The following is a 25,063-nucleotide window of genomic DNA, read 5'->3' as shown; positions in this document are numbered from 1 at the left end:
CTGGCCACACTATCATACAGTCTGACAGCATTTGAGCTGAGGGTGTCCTTTTTTTGCCCAAAACAACCCTTTAAGAACTGGATACAACTCTAAAAGCCTGTACAGTTAAAGTGCGATTTCCAAGACAGAGATTATTAAGCACACCAGTAGATGACTATTTATTAACGACCCTATTGGGTAATAGAGCAAGCAATAGTAATACATGCTCTGAAATAAATACAAAAGAAGACCCTTAAACTGAACGGCCTCAGAAATTACCATGAATCGCTTCTACCTGCCACACAGCGCTGACCGGCAGCGCTGACCCCTGTTCCTCCAGATAGCCCAGGCCGGCTCTGCGGTCAGGGTGCGGCAACCCAGGCCGGCCAGCACCTTTATCTCCACTCCGCTCCGCTCCAGTAGGCCCTCGGGGGGTAGCGCCGGCCCGCTGGAGGCTCTCAGCTGGGACCTCCACCCGGGGCCTCTCGGTGGCTGAGGGGGGCCTTGGTCTCGTCAGCGATGGCGAGCCAGGCCGTCGCCCTCAGCCCCCGGCCCAGGAAAGGCGCCAGGACCTGGTCCGGGAGACGCTCAGGCGGGAAAGCCAAGAGCTCCCTCCGCCGGCCAGTGCAGCTCACGGCAGCCTAACTGGTGTGCGAGCGCGAAAGCTCGTTCCATCGGCTGTCACGGCCGCTCACACAGTACTACAGCTCTGAACGGGCACCTCCGCACACTTGCGTTTCAAAGAAAGCAGAAGAAAAGAATCCCTGCTCCTAGCGCAAAACTCATCCCATCTCCCCCGCCGGCGCAGTGTGAAAGATTCCCCATTGACGTTCACGTCAGGAAGCAGTTTGTGTCCTTCTTAGGAATGAAAGGCAGAAAAAAAATAACGCACGTTTCATATCTAACATTATTATTACTATCTTCCCAGTTTTTCGTTAGAACTTTAGACAATTCCAGTATTTGCAAACCTGCGTTTTTTTCCCACAAAAACAAAATGACCTCAAAAATGAGTTTAGAAGGCACACACTCCTAAAACCGGCTGTCCTGTACCTGCACAGCCCCCAGATTCTCACACGCACAGGAGGGCGGCAGGACTCCAGACACATGGCTATCAGTCCTCCTCAAAAGCAAAAAAGATTGCTTAAAACAACCGCCTAATTACACAGTTTATCACGTCTCTGGCAAGTGAAAAGTATTGTAGGTGAAGTAAGAACCAAGTGAAATTAACTGGTTAATTCACTGACCGTACTGTAGGCCTTTTGGAGGATTTACCCATTATGCTGTACATCCAGCTAGCGAACATTTAAACCACAACCATTTTTATTCCCGTTAACCCAACTTAAAACAGTTGCCTTTTTATGCTGATAATTTGTGGAAATGAAGAGCAATGCAACTGCTCGGTAACCTTTTAAATACGGGATGGTGTAATTTACAATAAAAAACCCGACGTCTAAAATCGTTATGTGCTATTTTGTGCTCAGCACATCACCGTGACAAGATGCGCTTTCACTGGAGCAGAGCAGCACAATCTTCTAATTCCACAACACAAGCAACGCTCAGCTCGTTTATAGTCATCTCAGAGAGCCACTCGCACCGCAAATTATAACCATTTGGTGGCGACAACTAGACAATTATGTAGCACCTAAGATTTAAAAGCTGTACATTATAAAGTTTAATATGCATCAGAAACAACAAGACCTTTGTCTGAAACCTGATGAAATTCGTACAGTACAGTATATGATTCAGTTAAACGTTGTAATAACGTAGCATATTGCTGGTCCAATAACTCAGTAACCAGCATCTTCATACTTCATAATTCTTGCTCACCGTCCGCTATTCGAAGTGCGCTCCGGTGACAGCACACGTATCCCTCAGTGGAAAATACAACTTTCATCCTTACCTCCTTTTCTAAATACAATTGAATAACATTTCATTAAAATAATCGTAAATAATTACAGAAATAATTGTGAGAATAAAGCTGGATGGGAATAAGATAAGATAAAGAATAAAGTAAATAAAAATGTATCGCAGGCAATGTGGATGCAACGCGCAAAAAAAGATCTGCGGCATTAAAAAAAACAGATTGGCAGCATTTCCCAAATACGACTTTTACTCCACTCCATCCGCACGGAGCTCCAAATCAAATAAAAACGCATTCTTATTTGGAAAAAAAAGCATTAGTTACTTCTAAGGTGCGAGGTGGTATCTGCATGTATTACCTGGAAAAGCAGCTCTCGCAGGTGGAGCCTCTTCCTCTCGTGGAAACCGTGCAGGCGAAGGGCTCGGCCGTGTACAGCAGCTGCCCGGGCCCGAGCGGGGCGAGCGCCCGGAGCCCGCGGCCCCTTCCTGGGCTGCGGAACCGCTCGAGTCTCCGCGCCATGACCGCGCGAGCCGCGCCGATTGGAGAGAAGAGCGAACCGGGGACTGGAGCTCGCGCAGGAATAAACTTTCGCGAGCCGCTGAGGCCGCACAGGGAGCAGACATTGTCACGTGAACGGGGGATTTTTTTTTTTAATCCGTGAGAGCGACTTCTTCTGTCCAAGACTGCCAATGAACGAAATTACTGTACGTTATTGCTAAAACTCAGGCAGACTTTCCAGTTTGATGCTAATCCAGTGAAAATGTCTGTATAAATTGATGTATGCTCATTTTTGCGTGCTTGTTTTTCTTAAATTCCCTAACTTGTCGTGTGGGTGGCTTTGACCTTTTAAAATTCACTTAGCTAGCATACCCTGGGAGACGATGACATTCACCTCGAATAATAATAATAATACAGAAGACGTATCTTTCTGATTTGCGCAGTTTTTGCGTTGGTGGTGTGGTTTCTGCACACTTCGTTCCCTAATTGCGTAGGACAAAAAAAACTACAACACCCATAAAGCCCCTGTACTCGTCGCTTGCATTGACTCACAGTTTCGACATCTGTGTAACACGGCGAGAGTTGAGCTTCATACTTGCTCAATGTCACCGTTTGGTGTCTTAGGACATCGTAGCAATGTATCCATGCTTTCTGTGAGAAAACGTGGAGGAGGGGAAATCTAGGCGCGACAAAACCAAATAAGGTATCGTGTTTACACATTTTGTGTGCATATAAGTGAAAATTCAGTAGAATATTTAATTTGCCTCATGTCTCATCGTAGTATGCTCCTGAACCAAGACAGCAGTACTGTATTCGCTACTGAAAACGTTACATCACAAGTTGGTTCTCAGTTTTAGTACGATCAACAGAATTTTGTCACAAAATTCATATCCACGCCAATGCTCGGTCTCCACTAGAAAATCGAGGTGTTTTACACTGTTGTTCTTGAAACTACAGTACGCTGTTGAGGAAATGGAAAATGTAGTGCACAGGAGGAGTCGAGAGTGCTCTGCGCCATGTGGTTGTGTGAATTGTTTTATCTGGCCATTTAAATTAGCAGATACATTTTTCATTTGAACTCAGCACACAGGAGCTAACTAATCAGGCAATTTTTAAACTATCCAAGCCACGGAACGAGTGTAAGGTTGGTGTCTTTTACAAATCTCGAACTCAAAAGTAACATTTTTTCCACGCTTGACCCTGTTATTCTGCAATCAAGTAGGATTTCAACAACCTAATGTAACCAGTATAGTCTAGGTGCCGTTTTTTGGGGGAGACGTTATGCAGAGGTCTTGCCTACTTGTTCTTTAAACATACGAATCGTGACACTGTTGGCAGGAATCGGGGTGTTAAATGGTGTTTACATTGCTGTCTTGCTGTTCTGGCACGGTCCAGCCTTCCTAAATTTTCGCGGTAATTCAGTGTGTGAAACAGTTTTCCACGTTTCCACCTCCACCTGCTGTGGGGTTGTGGTGGGGCCGCGGCGGCAGAGCAGCAGCCACGCACCGGCCAGGTGAGCGCTGCTCTTCAGTGGTGGGTGAAGCGGGTTTCGTCCTATATGTCAAGTACTTTGGGTTCCTTTAGAATGAAAAATATATTTTCCCCCTCTCTTCTAAAAGCACAAATTGTTTTCAAAGTTAAATGAGCTCCTCTTTCACCTTTTTTGTATGTTTTTTGTATTTGTTCTATTTTGTTTGACTTGAAGATGAATTGTGAATGAATATTTAAGAAGAGCCAGTTTGTTGGCAGAGTGGTTAGAATTGCTGCCTCGCAGCTCTGGGGCCCTGGGTTCAGTTCCTGGGGTGCTGTCTGCATGGAGTAGGTATGTTCTCCTCGTGTTCACATGGGTTTCCTCCCACAGCCCAAAGACACACTGATACTGACCTCAGGTTAAGGCTCTCACTGTTGAAGCATTCTTCATTGGTCCATACCAGTGCCGCAAAACACAGATCGTTTAGACATTAGAACCAATCCGTGCCAAGTGTCTGGCGGCCACAACAGCATGGCTGAATAACTTGTTCTACAGCTCTTTGTGTGAAAATGTGCCTCATGTTTCTGTGTGTTACAAAGCTCGATGATGATGATGACATACACCCTCTTTTGATGGTGGGGATGAACAGTAGTTAGACGGCTTTTCAGTTTGATGGCCCCCTGGATCAGACAGTTCTCAGTTTACATGGGGGATGTGTTCCTGAAAGACGCTGTATTTCTCCACAAGAAAGAATGTAAATTGCAGGAGTGGTGCATTCTGGGTCCTCTCCCAACCAGAAGTTTAAACTCTTAAAACAATTTTACACATTTATGTAACAGATGTCTGTAGCTGTACTAAGCATTTTTAACCTAAGTGTTTGTTAATGCTCATCAATTTCTGGGTAAAAAGTGAAGGCAAGACTATTGTTAGTGGTGGGTGGTGAAAGGTGTTGAACACAACACTGTTCCTGTTACTGTTGTTTTCTTTGCGAATCCTTTTTTATTAAATTTCATTTTTAAGACTTGTTTCACGCTGTAGCTCACTTGATGGATTTTTTTTTTTGGTTTTATATCATGGCGGCACAGAGGTTAGCACTGTAGCCTCACTGCAGTGGTGCCCTGGGTTCAGTGGGTTCATTGACACTGTCAGCATGGAGTTTGTTCAGGCAGGGGTGGTTTCTGGAGTTTGGTTTTTTTGGCATGAATCATTGAAAATCTGTAAAATGAGAGTTTAGGGCAATAATATGTTAAAAAAAACATACGTGTGAAATGAATGCATAACAAACCACAGGTGTATTATGGCACTGGGGATTCTGAGTATAAGGTTAACAATTAAATAACTTTACACCATCAATACTATAAGATAGAAATACTGTTGCGAAAACATTTTGCTGACCCTTTGGGATGCTGAGTAAGTTTTTTTTTTATTCCCTCACTCAGCTGTCATGGCCACGCAGAGTTACAGGCTTGTGGTGTGGGCCGTGCGGGCCGCTCGCGGTCAGGTGCGCCCCTCTCGGGTGGTGCGGGCCTACTCCATCGATGCCGCCCCCTTCGCTGGAGGGACACTGAAGCCACAGGCTCAGCCACAGCCCGAGAAACCCTCCCACTGCCACAGCCTGACGCAGAGAAACCTGTCCGCCGTGGCCCTCTCCTCGAAGGGCCAGTGCAGGCCGCTGTCGAGATACGACTTCCTGGACGTGGGCGAGGTGGAGGAGCACACGAAGAAAGCGCTGGCTTGCCGCACGCTCCGCCGGTTCATCGTGGACCCTGCACTGGCCCGGCTGGTGGCCGACGAGCTGGAGGGTGACCTGGCCGACAGCAGAGCAGTCCTCTTTGAATGCAACCCTGGTAGGTCTAAGTGTGTCTTTCTGTCTAGCATTTGACGATGAGAGGGAAAAGGCTGCACTACAAAGGAACCCTTATCAGACTCCTTTTTTTTTTGTCTAGATGGAATTTTTTGTAGGTTTAGGTCTGTGTTGTGTCTGTATTTAGGTACTTTAAGTCTGTCTTACAAAGAAAATTTTTCTCTTATTGATGTTTGACTTGGTTGCATTCTGTAACGTAGTATGCCTTAATTATTTTTGTTTCTGAAGCTCTTCCTGTCTGCTGCTCCTGGAAGGTTTTTCTTTGTTTTTTTGTGTGTTTAGGCCCTGGAGTCCTAACCCGAACATTGCTCAACTCTGGAGCACAGAGAGTGATCGCTCTTGAAAGTGATAAGCAATTTCTTCCAGACCTGCAGGTAAAGATTGTATCTTCCACCCCTGCTGAACCACCTGGAGGAAACCCACATAAACATGGGGAGAACATACAGTATAATCTCCACACAGATAACACCTCAGGAATTTAACCCAGGGCCCCAGCACTCGGAGGCAGAAGGCAAAACTACTGTGCTGGGGTGTATCCTGCCTTGCACCCTATGCCTGCTGGGATAGGCTCCGACTCCCTGCATTGCATAAAGTGGTTGGGAAATTAATGAATGTTTTTTATCAAAATAGAAATTCTTTTTTTACGAGCTGATACTAGGTGTTAAACCATTCTTTTCAAGTTTATTTAAAGCATATAAGTGTGCAGATTATTTCTGAGGGGTAACGAGTGCTGTGTGTGCAGGCCCTGGAGAACAGTTTGGATGGGCAGCTGGAGGTGGTGCACTGTGACTTCTTCAAGCTTGATCCTATCGGCCAGGGCTCCATGAAGCCACCAGCTATGTATTCGGAGAAACTCTTCAATGACCTAGGCATCTCTCAGGTTCCTTGGACTGCAGGTGTGGTTTGCCATCGTGTAACTGAAAATGAATTATGTAAAGTTATTAGTTTCAAAAGTAACACTCTAGGATCTAGGTATTTGTACCTAGACATGATTTTTATTTTACAATTTGCATATAATTGATGCTACAGTCGGAGGAATTCTGGAGTAGTTTTCACATTATTTCTGTATTTGTGGCCATGAGTTTATTTATACACTGTAATTAAAATGAGCAGGTAAAAGCTTATTCTATGCTGAAAAGATACACAGCGTTTCGTCTCTTTATTTCATGCTGAAAGCAAAAGAAAACCTTTGCCTCTTCCTTTGCAGCCTGCACATGCTGACGCAGCTACCTACCTGAACCTCTGTATTTAAAATGACTTTCATTTTCGGAAGGATGCCATCTTCTGCTGTCAAAGAACCATAAAAATCAAAACTGCTGGCTAGAATAAAAACAAACGTGTGCAATTGAAAACCAAACCGATTCTGTGCTGGTGGAAAAGGTCATACTTGCCTTTGGAACCCTGATGTTTTGTTTTGTAGATGTGCCCGTCAAAGTGGTTGGGATTTTCGCCCAGAGGAATGAGAGGAGCATGCTGTGGAAGCTCATCTACGCCCTGTACGAGCGCCTCTCGGTGTTCCGCTTCGGCAGGGTGGAGCTGATCATGTTCATCAGTGAGAAGGAATACACGGTGGGTGTGCACTCGCAGGAGGGCTTTTGCACTGGGGGCACATTAACAGTTTTTCAATAGCCTGCTCGTGTGTTGCCTGCGATTAATCCGAAGGCCAAGTGTACAAGGATGCAAAGGTAAAGTTAGGTGAAACAAGAAGCAGAATTGAGAGTACGAGACATTTCTGTCAAGAAGGTTACCATTTGTCTTTTGCTCTTCACTTTCCTCATGGCTCAGATGTAAGGTGATATTTAGGTTTTGCATTCTGGTGCTTTATGGCGGGGAAAAAAAGGTATTCTAAAAATATTATGACTAATTTAGAATGTTTTTTAACAGTAATCAGATTAACTTAAAGTAATCAGGTCAAGTTTGATTCTGCATTTTTTATCTATCCAAACAAGGTGTTGAAAATGTTAATACTCATAAAAAATATGTTTATGGTGATTTATGGTAAATACTTCAAGCAGAATGGTGTATAAGGAAAATTAGATGCATTACAGTATCTCACAAGTGTCATGTCCTAAATTATAGAATTTGCTTTTTCAGAACTGTGGCAGAATGAAAGGATTTATCTTTGTTGTTTTTTTCTTTTGTGTTATTTAATTTAGAAAATGGTTGCCTCTCCTGGAGACATGAAGAGCTATCTAGCTTTAGGTTGTCTTTGGCAGATGGCTTGTGACATCCAACTTCTGCACAAAGTAAGCCATGTTTTTATAGCTCACTAGTGGACAATCTCAGTAAAGCAGATAGGAAAACACATCTTACAGCAGAATGGTTTCTTTATACTTTATACAAACGCCACAGCCTAGATCCCCACTAGAACTACAGGCAAGGCTGTAAGACACTTCAAGCAGTTAGCAAATGGATTTTGTAAGACACTTTGTGTCTCTTTTAATTGGTCTCTACTTGATCAGTGACCATAGAAGTATTTATTAATTCTAAAGATGATTCTGACAGGAGGATCCCCAGTCACTTTGACTTTACAGGAGAATTTTTAGCTGTTGAAAATCAATCTTTCTTTTGCAGAATGAAATGTATTTTGAGTTGACAAACAGGCTGAGATTTCCTTTTGCAACAATTTGCAGAGTATTGCGTCTTCTGTTAAAAATGAGATATTTGAAAGGAGTAAACACACATTAATATTTGTATGAATAAATGTATTGAACAGAAGTTCCCTTGAATTAGGTATAATCAAAACCATTCTGTGGCTCAACAAACCATTCATTGTATTTCACTTTTACTTGTAGGAACCTTGGTCTTCTTTTGTTACCACATCTAAGCATGGTGGACTTGCGATACCAAGGAGCTCTGTAAGTCCTTCTTTGCACCTGATAGTGTCAATTTTTTCTTTCTTTTCTACTGCAAAGATATAGGTCACCGCCAACTGTGGAAAGTGCTGGGGGCTGCTCATTTTTAAATCTTACAGGTTTTATTTTACCTGTTAAAATATTGACACCTTTAACCTAATAAAGTGCATAATTATCAGTTACTTGCACACAGTTATCCCCAAAAGCTTCTGATTATTTGTTACGAGACTGTGCATCATCATTCCAGTTGCCCTGTTACAGCAGTGACTTTTATTCCCAATAACCAGCTGACAAATGATCACTTGTGCCTGGTGAGGATGACCCCGCGCAGAGAGCTGTTCACAGATACATTGACCACCTCCACCGGGGCCACTCTCGTCATGATGATCAAGCAGTGTCTGGCCAAACGCAAAGCAAAGCTGGTTGACAGGCTGAAGTAAGTGCAGTGCAGATTTTGGATGTTAAAGCAGGTTTTAAGCTGCCTGACTGAAATGTTTCTCAATGGGTGGTAGTGATATAGATCAGGATAGATGTGATTTTTGTTAATAATTTGACATTTATGAAAAGGCACTGGTAAATCCAAAAGTTCACCTTAGTTGTTTTCTTATCGATATATATCTTAATGCTAGAGCACTTTCTGTGGCAGTGGGTGTTATTGTGATAGTGCTGAGCTCTGTCTTATGTAGCAAGGCTAAACTTTGAAGCAGGGTGTCTCAGTAAAGATACATGGAGATGCTCGAAGCTCTGAAGCCTCCACATGCACAAGTGGTTATAATGGGCTCTATTTCTCTCAAAGACATTACTCTAAAATAGGGATAAGCTTCTATTAATACCGTAGTGAATATCTGTCTTAACGATGCTGGAAATTACTGAAATAGGCTCAGTAACAACATGAATAAAGAAATTACCATGTATGGTGTTATTATTAAGTAATAACATACATATTTTCAGAAACAATACATATGTAGTTGTGTTGATGTATGCACTAAACATATCAGAGTGGATAATGATGTGGCTCCCTAATGTGCCTTTGCATTTTGCATACAGCTGTAAACTTCATGTTCCTTTTCATTTCTTTTCTAATGTATTGTCCATGAGAGTAATAAACAACATGGAGATGCACTTCACTTGGCTTCTCTGGTGCATTCTGTCAAACCAAAACATACAAGACAGCAGGTTGGAGTGAACCAGTCATGTGTCTTCTGTGAGATGTTGGATACCTTGGGATGTGTTTATAATGTTGTTACATAGAACCAGTTACTGGAGTGTTTGGACTTTTTGAGTCCAAAATCCAGCAGACTACCTTCATTTTCCACGTTTTGTTCTACAGGCTTAGCCGCACGGAAATATGTTACCCACCTAATCAAACTTTTTTTTGCAGCTCCTGGAGCCCTGGGACTGGACAGAAGTTGCTATTGCAGATGGAATTGCCAGAGGACATTCTCACAGGCCATTTGTATCCAGAGGAATATAAGAAACTCTTTGAAGCTATGGAGCATTCAGAGGAGTTTGCACAGAGCTGGTTATATGAAGAAATCCTGGAAAATACCCAGAACACAGGGTTTCAGTAGCTGCAGCATTCCCCCTGACGAGACCTCCATGGTGCAGTGCGACAAAATGTAAACCTTAATTTATGCTGTGTTCTACTGTGTTCTACTCTTTACTCTTTATTGCACTGTGCCGTGAGAAGACGATTACTTTCATCTTCAGTGATCAGGCTGTCCTTAAACTGTGGTACCAGAGTAGGCTTCACTACGAGACCTGCATACTGCATGTCTTTTATTCCTTTTCGAAGAAGAAAGAAATTAGCAGAGCTGCTGCAAAGGCAAGGTTCACTGCCTTCTTCCATTTTGTTTTCCATGGGCAAAACCTGTTGGTGACAGTGCTTTGAATGATGTGGGTAACAACCCTGAGGCTTATAAAAAGAATATGGAATGTTTTACAGTCTAACCACAAAGTGAACATGCATACAGCTTTTAGAGCTTGGTGAAACAAATGCTGAGTGCATGATTATAATACTTACAAAAACTAAAAAAGTATTAAATACCACCCAACATAAATTTACTCATAATTGTGTAAATTTTGAAAATGTAAAAGATCATGCAACTTGTCATTTATTTTTATTTGGTGTACACCATAAGACATGTGAAATGTAAGTGGAAATCATGTTGAAGCCAAGAACTGTAATGCCATTTTTAATGCAGGGCTGATTTCAGTCACAAAACTGAGAATTTCTTCAGTTATATGGAATTATCTGTACATATGTAGAAAGTGTATCTTTTAATACCTGTTCTAATGAATGTAGAAAACTATTGTGGAATCAATTGACCTCCCATAGAATGTCCCCATACTTAGCAACTGTCAGAATTTAAGACACTTTCTTTTCAATCATACAAAAATGATTCACCTGTGGTACGAAATTGTTAATTTATGCCGTCCTTATTCCAGAAACTTTAAGGCCTACAAAAAGACATTGTAAAAAATGTGGTATGTAATCCTTTACGTTTCATAAGAACTATTTGATTTTCACTGAAACATTATATTCTGTGTACAAACTAAAGATGATGTTGTATTTACTTGTATATTTTTCCACAGAATAATTTGTACAATCAATGTATTTAATGAAAGTCCTGAAGTCCTTTTCTAATCTCTTGATTTGTGTTTCTGTTTATAAAATGAAGGAAAAAAACAAAGGCTTAAACAATGGCTTGGACACCTTTTGTGTCCTTATGTTGGTTGATAAATGAGACAGTATTTGTGTGCACATTTTAGAATCTTAATGGTCCTAGAGTTCTATATAAACACGTCAGAATAGTTACAAAGGAGATAAGGCCATTCAGCCTATCTTGCATATTTGTGTTTGTTTTTTCAGTACATAATTGATCCAAGGATTTTGTCAGCCATTTCTTGAAGGTCAAAGGCATTACCCCCAATGTGCTTCACCTTCGCTACTGAAGAAGTCCATAGGGCTGACTTAGTCAGTCATTTGAACATTTTGAAAATTTGAAGCAGGTTTCCTCATTGTCATCTCTGGTAGAAGATGCAGGTATTTTTTCCTCTCAGCGCAGGACATTCCTTTGTGCCCAGGAATGTATCCGGGCAAGACGTGTAGTGTTCAGCACAAATAATATTTTTAAAATAAAATCTTTGGGTGATGTATTCCACATACTAATCAACATATGATAAAGTCCAGACCTACATCCGGTTAAATTCTGTGTCCACTACTGGAAATATACTGTAACATCACTCCCTCAGTTAGCACACATTCTGATACAGAAGCATCATTCCCTTGGGCAGAGTGGTGGCACTGTGGCTAAGGCTCTGCGCCTGTGGCTAGAAGGTTGCCGGTTCAAATTCCGCAGCTGGCAGAGGAATCCTACTCTATTGGGCCCCTGAGTAAGGCCCTAAACCCCATCTGCTCCAGGGGTGCTGTATAAATGGCTGACCCTGCACTCTGACCCCAAGCTTCTCTCTCCCCGTCTGTGTGCCTGTGTGTCTCATGGAGAGCAAGCTGGGGTATGTGAAAAGACAAATTCCTAATGCAAGAAATTGTAAATGGCTAATAAAGTGATCTTATCTTTATCATAATTAATTTGGGCCATTTATTGTGAAGGCAAAAAGGAAACAGAAGAGATTTAATTTTTTATTATAGAAATAAATTCAACTTTTATTTTATACTAGTGTACTCTTAAGCACGTCATCATATGCTAAACCCCAGCACTAGTAAAGCTTCCTGGAGAGAATTATGAACTTTTGTTTCACACAAGTTTGGAAATGTGCCACTGTAGCAAAATCTCTGCAGGCATCTGAAAACAATGTAATTTCTAAATTTTCCAAAGTGTTGTGCACCTGTTCAGGTTGTTTGTCACTGTTTTTATTTGGGGGGGGGGGGTGAGGCAACATGGTTTTCTTGATTTTGAAATTAAGAACTTAAGAAAGCTTACAAGTAAGAGAAAGTCATCTGGCCCATCAAGCCAACTTCATACTTAGTAGTTAATTGATCCAAGGATCAAATTCACCCTTTTTTTTAAATGTTGGATATTTAAAAGAGAAGGGCAAATACACATACTTACTGTGAATAGGTTTGTTTAAATACCTGCATAGTGTAAGTACAATGTTATTTCATAAGAACATAAGAAAGGTTAAAGATGAGAGTCTGCCATTCCTATCTACCTGTTGTTAGTGGTTAATTAATCGTAGGATTATTGGCTTAAACAACATGGCAGGGCAGCTTGTTCCATACTACTTTGTGAATTTTGAATATTCGTATCAGCCCCCCCTAGTCTTAGTGCAGCACTCAAAAGGTTTGATTCCTTCTGTCTGTCAGTCCAGGACATTCCCTTAAGTCCTGAAATGTACTGGTTACTCTTTTCTGGATTGATTCCAGAGCAGCAATATCTTTTCCATAATGTGGTGACCAAAATTGTATACAATACTCTAAATCAAGCCTTAAAAGTGTTTTAGACAATTTTAATACAGCATCCCTTGATTTAAAATCTGCACTGTTAACTACTGTATACAGTATATATACATGTACTTTGTTTGCCTTTTTATTTGTTTCCACATATTGTCTGAGGATGTAAACGTCAACATTAACACGTTTTCATAAGAAACCCCCTTTAGCTCCTCATTTCCCTTTCTGTATGTGTAGTTGATGTTTTTGCACACTGCTGCATATATCATTCTGTACTTGTGAGCATAAAATATCATTTGGCATCTCTGTGCTCAGTCTTTCAGGCTGCCATCAGGGAGTGTGGTTTTTGAAAACTAAATTTTCCAGCATAATTCCCCTGATTTGGCCCCCAGTGACACTTTACTCTGAAAACAAATAGAAACGGACTTACCAAATAAGATTATTTTCAGGTGACTAAGAGCTGTTTATTCTCAAAAACTGTTCACTATATTCTAATGAACATGCAATGAACTGATGGGTGGAATATCCTGAAAAAAACTATTTGCTCCTTCAGATTCAGGTTGTTTATGGAGTGCTCCTTCTCACTTGCAGATGAATGGCAATAGGGGACTTTGCCATCTGTATCATGCGCAGTACTGACAATATTCCAGTAGGCCTAAAGTATATTCTTAAATGCTGTAATAACATTTCATTTGGTATTATATTATAAATAATACCTATATAATAATTATAGGTTCTGTTATTAAATATTGCATTAAATTACATCTTTGGTATTTCTGTAATAATCTCAAAATACAACTTGGTGTGTTTTTCTTTAACAACCGTAGATACACTCTAATGTTACCGTTTTCAACATCTAGACTGGACAATACAGGTCAATGGATTGTCCATGATATCAACATCTGTGATGTATTTTAGAAATATATGTTTCTGTGTCAATTCTTTCATATTTTTAAAGATTTTTTTTATGAATAGAGAATGAATCACCCCTGTGAAGATAACCTACAGGCTTTATAGAGAAGTGAGTATAAGGTTTGGATGCATACAAATATTAGTGCACACAATAATATTGTACCGTATTTCGAAAACCTTTCTCCCTCTGTCTCTTCCATCGTACCGCACAGAAAGTCTGCTGCTAAAAACTGAAAGTACATGCCCTCGCTCACAGTACAAATAGGTCAGGTTTGTTCACCTGGAAGACTGCGACACCGCATGAGGATACTAGGTAATACTGAAGGATTTTCTCGAACTGCGTGGTATGGTTACTGTGTGAGTTGAGTCAGTCGGTCCAGAAGATGGCACCCGCCCGCTCCAGAAACGTGTAGGTGAAGCCCGGAGAGCAGCAGTGCAGTGCAGTGCTGTGTTGAGAATGCCCGGATAGAGACACGGAACAGCAGGAAGCGCGACAGCACAACGCCAGATGTCAATTCCTGCAAAGCTCCTGTCCCTGGAAATGAACAGCCGGTGAAACAAATCCACTGAATCCGTCACAAGCGTAAGTAAAGCTTTAGGTTCATATTCGAGGAGTAACTTCATTCTGGACTCGTTTTTCTATTATCCATGGTATATTGATGTTTAGCATCGCAGAAACGCGTAATAGCACAACATCAATCCTGTACTAAATGCATTGGATTCAGTACATGACGGGTTCTGTAAAAGGTGACATCGAATCGTTACAACGGATAAGCGATGTAAGACCTAGAGATTGTCCGCATTGCTCCTTTAAGACTGCGGTGTATCGTAATACAAAGCTGAGTTATATTCCGCTCTTTTTAAACATTTGAAATGTTGGTTTGTCACCTTCACCTTGTAATAAAGATCAAAACTTGGTCTGGCTGTGTCAGAGGTGAGCCTGTAAAAGCACTGTATCGTTATCGTTACCATCGCTGTCGCTACAGTACAGTCAGGAAGATTACTCTCCGCTGCGCATTACTGTGTAGTTCATCGTACTCCACTATGACGTTGAAAACTGTAACATAGTGATGAATGTCGTGTTAGACGACAATAGATGCAAAGGTACTGTATGGTTAGTATCTCCTGTTTTAGAGAAACTGATCTTTTATATTTAGTTTCGTAAATCATATAAATGTCTCTCGAAGTTCCCAGTTTACAGTTTAATCCGTGTACACAAAGAGAAGGGCAAATACACATACTGCGAATAGGTTTGTTTAAATATCTGGATTGCATACAATGTTATTTCATAAGAACATACAAAGGTTAAAAATGAGAGGAGGCTATTTGGCCCACCTAACCCATTTGACAGCGGTTCATTAACCCAAGAATCCAATTCTGCCGTTTGTTAAAAGAAACTAGACTACCAGCAGCCATGTCACCCTGTAACTCACAACTGGCAGCCCACTGAAACTCAGCAGGTGTGAGCCTCGTCAGTACCTGGATGGGAGACCTCCTGGGAAAAAGTAGTGTTCCTGCTGGAAAAGATGTTAGTGGGGCCTGTGGTGGGAACTCACCCTGCAATCTGTGTGGGTCCTAATGCCCCAGTATAGTGATGGGGACACTTTACTGTTAAAGACGCTGTCCTTCGGATGAGACGTAAAACCAAAGTCCTGACATCTGTGATCATTAAAAATCCCAGGGTATTCCTCAAAAAGAGTAGGGGTGTTACCCTGGCATCCTGGTCAAAATTGGCCTTTACCATTCATGGCCTCCTAATAATCCCCATCTCTGAACCAGCTTCATCATTCTTTTCTCCTCCCCACTGATAGCTGGTGTATGTTGAGCGTTCTAGCACACTTTGGCTGCCATCACATCATCCAGGTGGGGCTGCACACTGGTAGTGGTGGAGGAGAGTCCCCATTACCTGTAAAGCGCTTTGAGTGGAGTGTTCAGAAAAGCGCTATATAAGTATAAGGAATTATTAACTACTATTATCGGCTTCAACCACATGGCTGGGTTGCTTGTTCCATACTCCCACAAACCTACAGCAGATCATCAGGGCAGGACTTCCATAAATTGAAGTGGACTAGAGCATGTGACTCCCCATGGATGGGATGTCAGTCTGTCGCAGGGATTACTCCCCAATAATACCGGGGTCCCACTTATACAGCTGGGTGAACTAGTGGACGTACTACACTCAAGGTGTGAGTCCAGAGGCTAACCCACTACGGTATACCACATCTCCTGGGGGCTACTACTTTCAACTTATTTCATCCTGAATTGAAGCATTCAGACATTCCCACTGGACTTCCACACCAGTGCTATAAATGTATTTAGAATGTCCATCTACACATCAAAAGGCTCTACAAACTCGGTCCTTCTTATGGGTCACCTGTTTCTAAACACTGGGAGCAGATATAACCTATTAATGAATTAGACACATAATCTCCTCAATTAAATCGAGCTCCTTTTGGAGCTGAAGAGTACTCAGATTTTGGTGTCAAATGATCTTTAAATTACTTATTAAAAAATGTCTGAAATTGTTCCAACTTGTTAGAACTTGTTGACTTCATGGTGATGTGTGGAGCATCCGGGACTAGGGTTTATGGAAGCAGAAAGTTTCATGGGAGCAACACATCATATCCTGTCAGTTAGAAAATATGGGTCAGAGAGAAAACAAAACAGGACAACAGTACTGTGCAGAACAGAAACAAGTTTGTTCAGTATATACGTAATAACAGTTTATATACATCATAATCGTGTGTCATTGGCCTTTAAACCTGTTGCTCATGTTTATATAACAACTGCTTAATTTACCTCACCCAGAAAGTGTTTTCATGGGTGGACATGAGTGCATTATTGTATGAAGAGTATTTCAATGGGGTGGCACAGTAGCTCAGTGCTGTGCCTTGCAGTGCTGGGTCCCTGGGTTCAAGCTGCGTGGCTTTGTATGTTTTCTCCCTGTTTATGAAGGTTTCCTCTAGGTGCTTCAGTTTTATCCCACAGTCTAAAAACATACTGGTACTGTAGGTCAGCTGGCTTCTGGGAAAACGCACCCTGGTGTGAGTATGTAAACATCTGTGTCTGTGTGTGCCCTGCAGTGGACTGGCTTCTTGTCCAGGGTGTACCCTGCCTCCGCCCATGGTTTGCCATTATGGGCGCCAGCTGCCTCACGACCATGGATTGGAGGAAGTGATTAGAAAATGGATGGATGATTTCATTGAATAAGATAACTACAGCTCCTGTCCTAATGCATTTACTTGTATGTTGCAACTGGTACAACAAATAATATGGCTGATGAATAATATGGTATCCCACCATGATACAGATGCCAAGACTTAACTGCTGGGCTTACTTCATGGTTCAGTTCAGATTGTTTGTGGGAAGGGTATTATTACAGGGTCTGAAGAGAGAGAAATGACTAGGGTGCCAGGTCACGACTGTGATTCTGCAGCTCTCACCCTCAGTGCCTTAAACTCGGTGACTCACGAGTGTGCTTGGCACCGTGTGGTCTCATGTTATTGTGCTGCAAGCTGGCACCTTGACGCAGCTATCCAGGCCATTTTTGACCAGAGGTCTCCTGCAGCTGTCCCAGCATGTGACTGCGACACTCAAGAGTTTGAACATGTTTGTGCCAGGTCAGCCATTTTTATTCAGATACTTGCAGTTGTCACAGAACAGAGACCATGGTATTGCAGCACTATTCCTATTCAAATCTACTGAAATAACTCATTCATTGAAATGCCTTCATTGGTATGGAAACAGAGTTTTACTACACCTCTGAACCACCTTATGCTTCTACTATTCTGTTACTAAATTCCATTTATGTGTAGTCTGCTTAGCAACCTCAGTGTCTTAAGTGCTTTTAAGTTAATATTATTTGCACCAAAAATGGCTGCAATTGTATTTTATTAGCACTCCTACATGAATCCACAGGCCCCTGAACTGTGCCCTAATGCTTAAATTATTTCCACATGATTACTGAAACTGCACATGTATGAATGTTTTGCACAAGCAAATGTTAGAAGACTGTAATATATATATATATATTCCATATATAATATTTGATTAAGGTAGGGTATATTATGTTTAGGTTGTGCTTCAGGGCCTGTTAATTATGACACAATAAATATTATGACATGGAAGGATGGGTTGAAAACATTAAGCACTCTATAAAAGCTGTAGTACTGTTTGAAAAAGCATGTTCAAATATTTTGCAAAAATGGCATGAAAGGAGGGTCAAAGCAGTTCTCGAAATCTCAAGCTCTTGTCAGCAGTTAACATTGTGAAGATTACCTCATACTATATGTCCAAAGAAACCTGATGTGTTGGATTCTTAACTTTTTGGAACAAACAGCCACGCCTGCTAGTGGCTGGTTGTTTCTCTTCTCATACAGTTGTTTACGAGCTACAATAGAAACGTTAGACTTGTGGTTTGGTATCCTTTATTATTGATATATAGTAATAGTAACACTAAAGGTTAAACATGGAAGCTAATTGAATACAATTAATCATCATGAAAGAACTATAACACTTTTCAACAAATGCTATCATTTACTAAGTTTGTTGCCTTGCTAAAATGGATTTGATTGAGGCAGTGGTTTCAAATTGCTGCACTAAACTGCACTGTTTAGATTTACAATGACCATTCATCTCCAGGATGACTTTTTTAAGTTTAATTTGTATGATTTTGTGTGTGAGAAGTTATTTTTCTTTAGAAGGAAACATTTGTCCAATTAATTCCCAGCTTCATAGCTATCATTCTTGTGACAGTTGTATAGTTAACATACGATGAAATGGGATTCCTGTGTGGAACCAGGATGGCTGCTTAGCTACCATTTTGTTCTCAACCTTCAAAATATCAAGAACTGACAGACCAATTTATTTGAAACATGATACGTTTCATCACACTTAAACCTGCCTCTGAATTCTAGCTCGAATCTTGCAGCAACACGTCACCCATAACAATTCACCTGCTCGTCGAAACACCGACAACTCTTCTTCAAATGCTGTTTGGTCAGTGATCTAAAAAATCTAGTAAGTATCATTCTGTATTCCCTTTCACAAAACCAACAGAAACCAAAACATTTTGTTTGTAAAGCTGAATAAGATCTTTCTGTGGTTATTTGGGTGTGTTTCTGGAAATTTGTGGAAGGCTTATTCTTAAAATACTTAAAAGATCTTCAGATCATGACCCCCCATGAAGTGAATAGTTGTTCTAGAGTTTATATACAAGTTGTCACTTGGTTTGGTAACTTGGTTTCAAAACTGATTTAGGGGCTTCTGATATTTATTTTTTTGAAGGCCCCATTCATTATATAGAGAACAAGATGCTTAACATAATTATACTGAAGCATCTAGTCTGAGTCAAGGAACATTTATCATAGTTAAAACATTTTGGTTAGTTTTGTTTTGCCATTGCTATGTCACAAGAGTAGTTGAATGTTTAAAAATACATTTTTAAACATTTTTTGAGTCCAGCCTACTGAGAAATGCCCAAGAGAACGTTTCTAGAAAAATCTGAGTGTCCAACACCAAAATGCTCCTTTTCTGGGGTAAAGTGTTCCATTGCCACTAGACTGATATCTGCCACAGTTGTGGTCAAACAGATTTTAAAAGACCAGCTTGTGTTAAGAATTGTATTTTGCTAAGCTGTTAAGCACCCAGTGTGAGGTTCCCTTCTGAAGAAGGTGAGGGTGTGATGAAACCAAGATTTAAAGTCAGTCAATGTAGACTTTCGCAATATGATTTTAGACTGATTTTTAGAAACGAAATGGATAGTTGGGCTTCAAATGCAGGTTAGCCAGGAGCCCACTTAAACTGTATTATTGTTACTGCATTGTCACTAGAATGATTCCTACCACATTTGGAGTTAATTGGCTAAACTGTCCTTGAACAGAATTCATCACTGATTTTTTTGAGGAGCAGATTACAATCAGCTTTGTTTCTGATTAAAAATGTGCTCAGTTACAATTCAGTTGGTTTAGTAATTGCCAAGACAGAAAAAATTCTCAGTTCGTGTGAGAACATAATATTAGTCATGTATTCATCTTGGTATATTCAAGAATGACAGTGTGTCAGATGTTAGTGGTATGCTTGCTAGAAAGATACTACATTTGGAGTTAATATGACAAAACAGTAATTTAATGTCATGTGTCTCATATTGATAACCAAGAAAAATATATGGCAGTCAAACAGCTAAAAAACTGAACACTTCCATAGGTGAAAGATGTTAAACATCACCAACGACACGTTTTGCTTTTTATTCTTCTTTGCAGTTTTTGCTTACATTTAAATACTTTGACATATAAACGTGTTCAGTTTGACCATTCAGGTTTTGATTAGAAGTATTCAGAAAATGTTTGCATTCTTTGGAGCTCAACACAATGGGATAATACTGGTAGGAGGTAAATACTTCTGCAAAAGACCGTAAGCTGTTAAATGCTGGTTCACCATTGCCACGTCACAGGAGTTATTGAAAACTAGACTAACTTTTTTTAATTCAGCATACCCAGAAATGTATATTTATTCAAATAGTTATTATGTGTTCTTCATAATAAAACAGCACTATTCAATATAATACTGTAAGTATAGAGTTTATCAGAAATTTAATGGATGTCACAATAACACCTGCAAATGTATGACACATTTGTAGTTTTAGTCCTGAATTTGTTTGTATAAGGATTTTTTCTCATTGCTTAGTTGCTTTCAGAGCATGAAGACATTTGCTGGACACTAGTATGCTGTTTCCAGTTGTGACTCAACTATTATGAGTGCTTGTGATTCTCGGTTTATTTTTGGACTTAATTGGGCACATCTGTGAGAATTCAGTCAGGTCTGAGGTCTGCCCTAAATAATGAGGTCTGAGAAATACATGGTTTTTATTATTTCCATAAAAAGAAAAAGACCTTATTGTATTTCCCTTTGGATCTCTTTGGATCTCCATCAGAGCACAAGAAGAAATTGGCTTTGAAAGAGCTAATGTCTTCAGTTGAGGGATTAATAAACCTTCATCTTCAGCACCGGCCAGGTGTCAAGGTTCCCATGAGTTACAGTAATTTTGGGTGAGAGCTCAACTTTTTAAGTTCTTTTAAATGCTAGAAGCAACATTTTATTTTCACTTTTTCAAAAGCAAGTGCTTGAATATGAATTTTATTGGCTGCATTTAGGGTAACATAAATATAACAAGACAACTGAGGTTTCAAAAACCACTGTCCTCTGAGTAAATATATAAATGGAAACACAATAGTAAATGCTAGATTAATTTGATTTTCTCTTGTTCTCTGTTTGCTTGTTTAAAAGACTTTGTGTTTCCTCCTTCATACGCAATTAAGGGGGAACTGCAGTCCTAATTTATCTGACCAGTTATTAAATCTTGGTAACAAAATAAATTCATTGACTTTCTAGAAACTAAAATACAAATTTCGAATCAAGCACAAAATCGTGAACTTGGTGAAAGTACTCCACGTTGTCTCAAACTTGTGTTCGAGCTCCGGCGACTTGCGACACGATTCGGCCCTTCCTCCTCACTAGTCTCCGTAATGACTAATGTGATGTACGAGCGAATAAAAACAGGTTCTGCAGCCTACATTTCACGCAGAAATGCTCCAACATTATCTACTGTACATACAGAGTTAACAAGTAAGTAGTCATTGTCGACAAAACCGTATTGAAATTGAAAGCAATATTTCTATCAGATTTAAGGAGATGCATTCACAAGCCTGCTTGTTTACAATGTTGTAAGGCCGCACACATCACTGGAAATTTTGTTGTCTCTTCCTGAAGCACAGAACATGGCACTGTGCATACCCAGAAATGTTGTCTGTTTTGTGGTATAAATTGGAGGTTTAACTAATTACTGTGTACATTTTACTTTTATTGAGGTTTGAAATGCACTCATCAATGCTGGTTCCTTCTAACCCCAAAATATGAAAACAGTGTTGGAGTTCCCCTTTAATGTTTCCTCTCCTCAGCTACAGAATGGGTGCTGTCCAATGACATGATTCATTTCTACAAAAGAATACTGTAGGTGAATGGCAGGCAGCCTATAATGGAGAGGGTTTAGTCAGTTGTGTTCTTGGAAATGCCTTAGTGAGTCTATATTTTAATTTAAGGTGGTTTTTCCATCCTCCCATAAGGGGAATGAAATAAACCAGACTTCGGCTGAAATGCTTGATTGAGGAAGGCACGGTGCTTACACCAGTTTCATCTTCACGCTAGGGTGTCCTCTTGCAGACAGAATATTCATACCATGATGGCTCTTAATTCCTGTTGCCTCATTGGTGTAACATACCTTGTACTGTATTTCTGTAGATTTGACTGGGTGGATCTTGCCCTTTGGGAATTATAATACTGATATATTGTTGAAGAGCAGAGAAGCTATTAGGATTTCAAACTTTAAAAACCTAAGGCCAATACTTAAAATTTACATTATTTTATGTATATGTTTTAGGATTTTTCTAGATTCGAACTTGGTTCCTTTTCAGTATTTAATGTAGCTAATTGTGAATACATTTGAATAGGGAGCTACAAAGCCGTAAATTGTCTTTAAACTAGGATTGCACCTTCAACCAGCTCTCAACAGTTGACTAATTACTTTCTGATCTCTCCATTCATTTATGTTTTTCTGTTTTTCAAACTTCCCCTGGAATTCATTTTCCCAGATCTCCATCTTTTTGGATCCCTTTCTCACCCTTTCTCACCCACCTCCTACCCGTGATCACACTGTTTCGTTTGTCCTCCTTATCCCAATCCTATAGCCTCAGACCCTCTTCCTTTCCCATTCTCCCACACTCAGAGGCTCCACAATATTGTATTTTCTACCTTTCACCATGGAATTAAGCCAATTCTTTCTTAACTATGAACAGATTCATAAGTAGTTACATGTAGCTAAAACTAATTTGTGATCTCAGTGCTCTTATGAACCGAAACATAAGAGCATAACATTCTGTCTGGCATTTTGTTGTCATCTTATTTTGTTCTATTAGAATGTGAGTTTTGCCTGCTGTAGGACGTGGGATTTTTTCAAAGCTGTGTTCTGAAATGGAGTTTGGAATTATCGGTATGCAGATGTGCCTCTCCAGGATTCTGTTCTTAGCAGCTTGCTCACGGCAAGACACCACTCTGCCTCCTAATGCTCTCTGAGATTGAATCTTATGTTTCATACAGAGGGCAAAGTCATGTAGCTGCTTATTATAATGTAAACTACTGGAGGACAAATGATAGCGCTTTGGCCGCTGCTGTAGTTTTTGGTTTTGTTTTATGCAAAACATCAAACAGAGCTTCTGGAAAAAAATATTTATCTTGTCATGGTGTTCTCGTAATGAACTGAAAAATCAAGACATGTTTAGTTTTATAGTGTAAATTAGAATAAAGGCACCCATTTTAATAGCCAGGTAGAAAGGGAGTCACAATCACATGTGGAGGTAGGCATTTTGGTCACTGAATGTTATTTGTGGATCTTGGCCTAATTCACCCCTGCATGCATGGGTTTTGCAAAACTGTGTGTAAGGCTTCTATGATGATTTTTTTCCTATTTTGAGGGAACTCTTTCCTCCCCCAACGCTATTCTGTTACAGTCCTCTTTGTCTTCCTTGTCTTGTGTGTTTATTCCTTTGTTTTTTGTCTTAAAATGCTGCATATTTCTGTTACATCTGTTAATAATTAAAACATGGCTCTGTGCTGTTCAGACATTTACTGGTTGAATTTCCAATTGGTGTTTCACTGGACCTTCTTCTGGTTGAGTTATGTTTGATTTTTTATAGCTCATATCGCAAGCTTTTGCTTCTCCTATGCCTGTCAATAAATAAGTCTTTTGTATCTTTAGTTTTTTTGTTCATGGCTACAGGCAAGAAATAAATCCCAAATCTTAAATCTTTCATTTGCAATGGATGTTTTACATGAATGTGGTTACACAGCTAAAGAGGACTACAATATCCAGTGAATGGCATGTGGCTGCACTGCTTACTTTGATTGTATTTCTCAAATTGTTGTCATAGTCAGCATTTCTTCTTTCTTTCATCACATGCCCGTGAAAATTAAAGCCTTGTGAACTACTCTTATGTTACAATAAAGTAATAAAAATGAAATAAAAAATGTACGCTTTGTGAAGAATGGCTCTGCTAAAATGGACACATAAGGCCAAATTTATAGAAATTGGTGATGTTGTCTCAATCATTGTGAGACACTCTTGACGCTAACAGTTTTATTTCCTTAAAGTCTCACTGACATGACATCCGTTTGTCTTTTTTTCTATTTTATTTTGTAAATGCACAATGCTTATCAGCATAATTTCAAGGCTTGAACATTGGCCACCACTTTCTCCATGCAAAACAATTGTCTCAGTATTGCTGTTTTTCTCACCAAAACGTCTTCATTCCAAGATAGAATCTGCTGCTTTTTCATCTGATTACTAATTTATTTGGCAGTCACTTTTATCCAGAGCATCAAGCCATTCCACACATTTATACAGCAAGTCCTTTCACTGGAGCACTTATGGTGTAATATTGTGCCTTGGTCAAGGATATAACAAGAGGTTATTACCTTGGATTTCAATTAACAACCTTCCAGTTTTATATCAGTTATGTGTCAGTTTATGCTAAACCTAGTAATTGTGCATATTAATGTAATAATTTATGTTGATGCAGCTGTATGAAGTGCATTATGTTCCTTTAGTAGATAAGATCACTTTATTAGCCATATACAGTTTCTTGCATTAGGAATTTGTCTTTTCGCATACCTCAGCTTGCTCTCCATGAGACACACAAGCCTGTATACAATACTGGTAATGCTTAAAAAGTCCTTTGACGCTCATACATGTTGTTGGATGGGAGACCTTAGTAATAATGCAGTACAGTTGTACTTGTAGTATCAAACTGTGATTTAACCACATACACATGCTGGGGTACAACAGATCTGCATTAAAAAGAATCAAATCCCAATGATCCAGCTGTGGAGTATTCCTTAAGCACTTGGATTAGAGCAAGAGAGCACAAATATGAACAACCTGGCAGAGGATAATGAGAAGTGTCAGCAGAAAAGAGGTCATACTGTAAACATGAACCCTGCTTCCTCCCCTGGGCTCCTGAAGGCGGGGAGTCCACTCCGGTTTGTCTCCACTCCCAGGGGAGGTTATTCTGGGGAAAGAAAGCTTCGCGAAACCCCATTCACCTGAGGTTCTCAATCCACCAGGTGTCTTTATACCCACTCCCCACCATGAGCCCGCACT

At 40.2% G+C, this 25,063-nt stretch overlaps 3 protein-coding genes across 10 annotated transcripts in view; 2 read left to right on the top strand and 1 right to left on the bottom strand.

The window, feature by feature from the left end:
- Positions 1-2,387, bottom strand: part of smyd3 (SET and MYND domain containing 3) — a 344,242-nt gene extending 341,855 nt beyond the window's left edge. The window contains exon 1 of the mRNA XM_088908819.1: positions 2,199-2,387. Within this exon, the coding sequence (XP_088764945.1) occupies positions 2,199-2,359 (161 nt within the window). The 5' untranslated portion in view covers positions 2,360-2,387. The remainder of the gene's footprint in view (positions 1-2,198) is intronic.
- A 493-nt stretch (positions 2,388-2,880) lies between these two features.
- Positions 2,881-11,175, top strand: tfb2m (transcription factor B2, mitochondrial). 2 transcript variants are annotated; one of them, XM_088906665.1, is made up of 9 exons: positions 2,881-3,041; positions 5,249-5,656; positions 5,956-6,047; positions 6,416-6,569; positions 7,094-7,242; positions 7,830-7,919; positions 8,469-8,531; positions 8,816-8,964; positions 9,910-11,175. In XM_088906665.1, the coding sequence occupies exons 2-9, from the start codon at positions 5,254-5,256 to the stop codon at positions 10,097-10,099; spliced, it is 1,290 nt and encodes a 429-aa protein (XP_088762791.1). In that variant the 5' UTR covers positions 2,881-3,041; positions 5,249-5,253; the 3' UTR covers positions 10,100-11,175. The 2 variants fall into 2 exon arrangements, with proteins under 2 accessions (XP_088762791.1, XP_088762800.1); XM_088906674.1 differs by lacking the exon at positions 2,881-3,041 and adding an exon at positions 4,073-4,160.
- A 3,121-nt stretch (positions 11,176-14,296) lies between these two features.
- cnsta (consortin, connexin sorting protein a) overlaps positions 14,297-25,063 on the top strand; it is a 53,644-nt gene continuing 42,877 nt past the window's right edge. For 4 of the 7 annotated variants that reach the window (XM_088906532.1, XM_088906521.1, XM_088906505.1 and 1 more), the window contains exon 1: positions 14,343-14,437. The gene's annotated coding sequence lies outside the window, so the exon portion shown is untranslated. Of the gene's footprint in view, positions 14,438-25,063 lie in introns of all 7 variants that reach the window. The other 3 variants (XM_088906548.1, XM_088906540.1, XM_088906514.1) reach the window with 1 other exon arrangement.

Source organism: Atractosteus spatula, chromosome 2 (genome assembly GCF_055471065.1).
Source record: "Atractosteus spatula isolate fAtrSpa1 chromosome 2, fAtrSpa1.hap1, whole genome shotgun sequence".
Lineage (NCBI taxonomy): Eukaryota > Metazoa > Chordata > Actinopteri > Semionotiformes > Lepisosteidae > Atractosteus > Atractosteus spatula.
This window is presented reverse-complemented; position numbering and strand designations above follow the sequence as displayed.

Bases quoted from the DNA above. Each gene is read 5' to 3' on its own strand.
- tfb2m (XM_088906665.1), top strand. From the start codon at position 5,254: ATGGCCACGCAGAGTTACAGGCTTGTGGTGTGGGCCGTGCGGGCCGCT. The intron at 6,048-6,415 runs GTAAAGATTGTA...CTGTGTGTGCAG, and splicing joins AATTTCTTCCAGACCTGCAG to GCCCTGGAGAACAGTTTGGA. The intron at 8,965-9,909 runs GTAAGTGCAGTG...TTTTTTTTGCAG, and splicing joins AAGCTGGTTGACAGGCTGAA to CTCCTGGAGCCCTGGGACTG.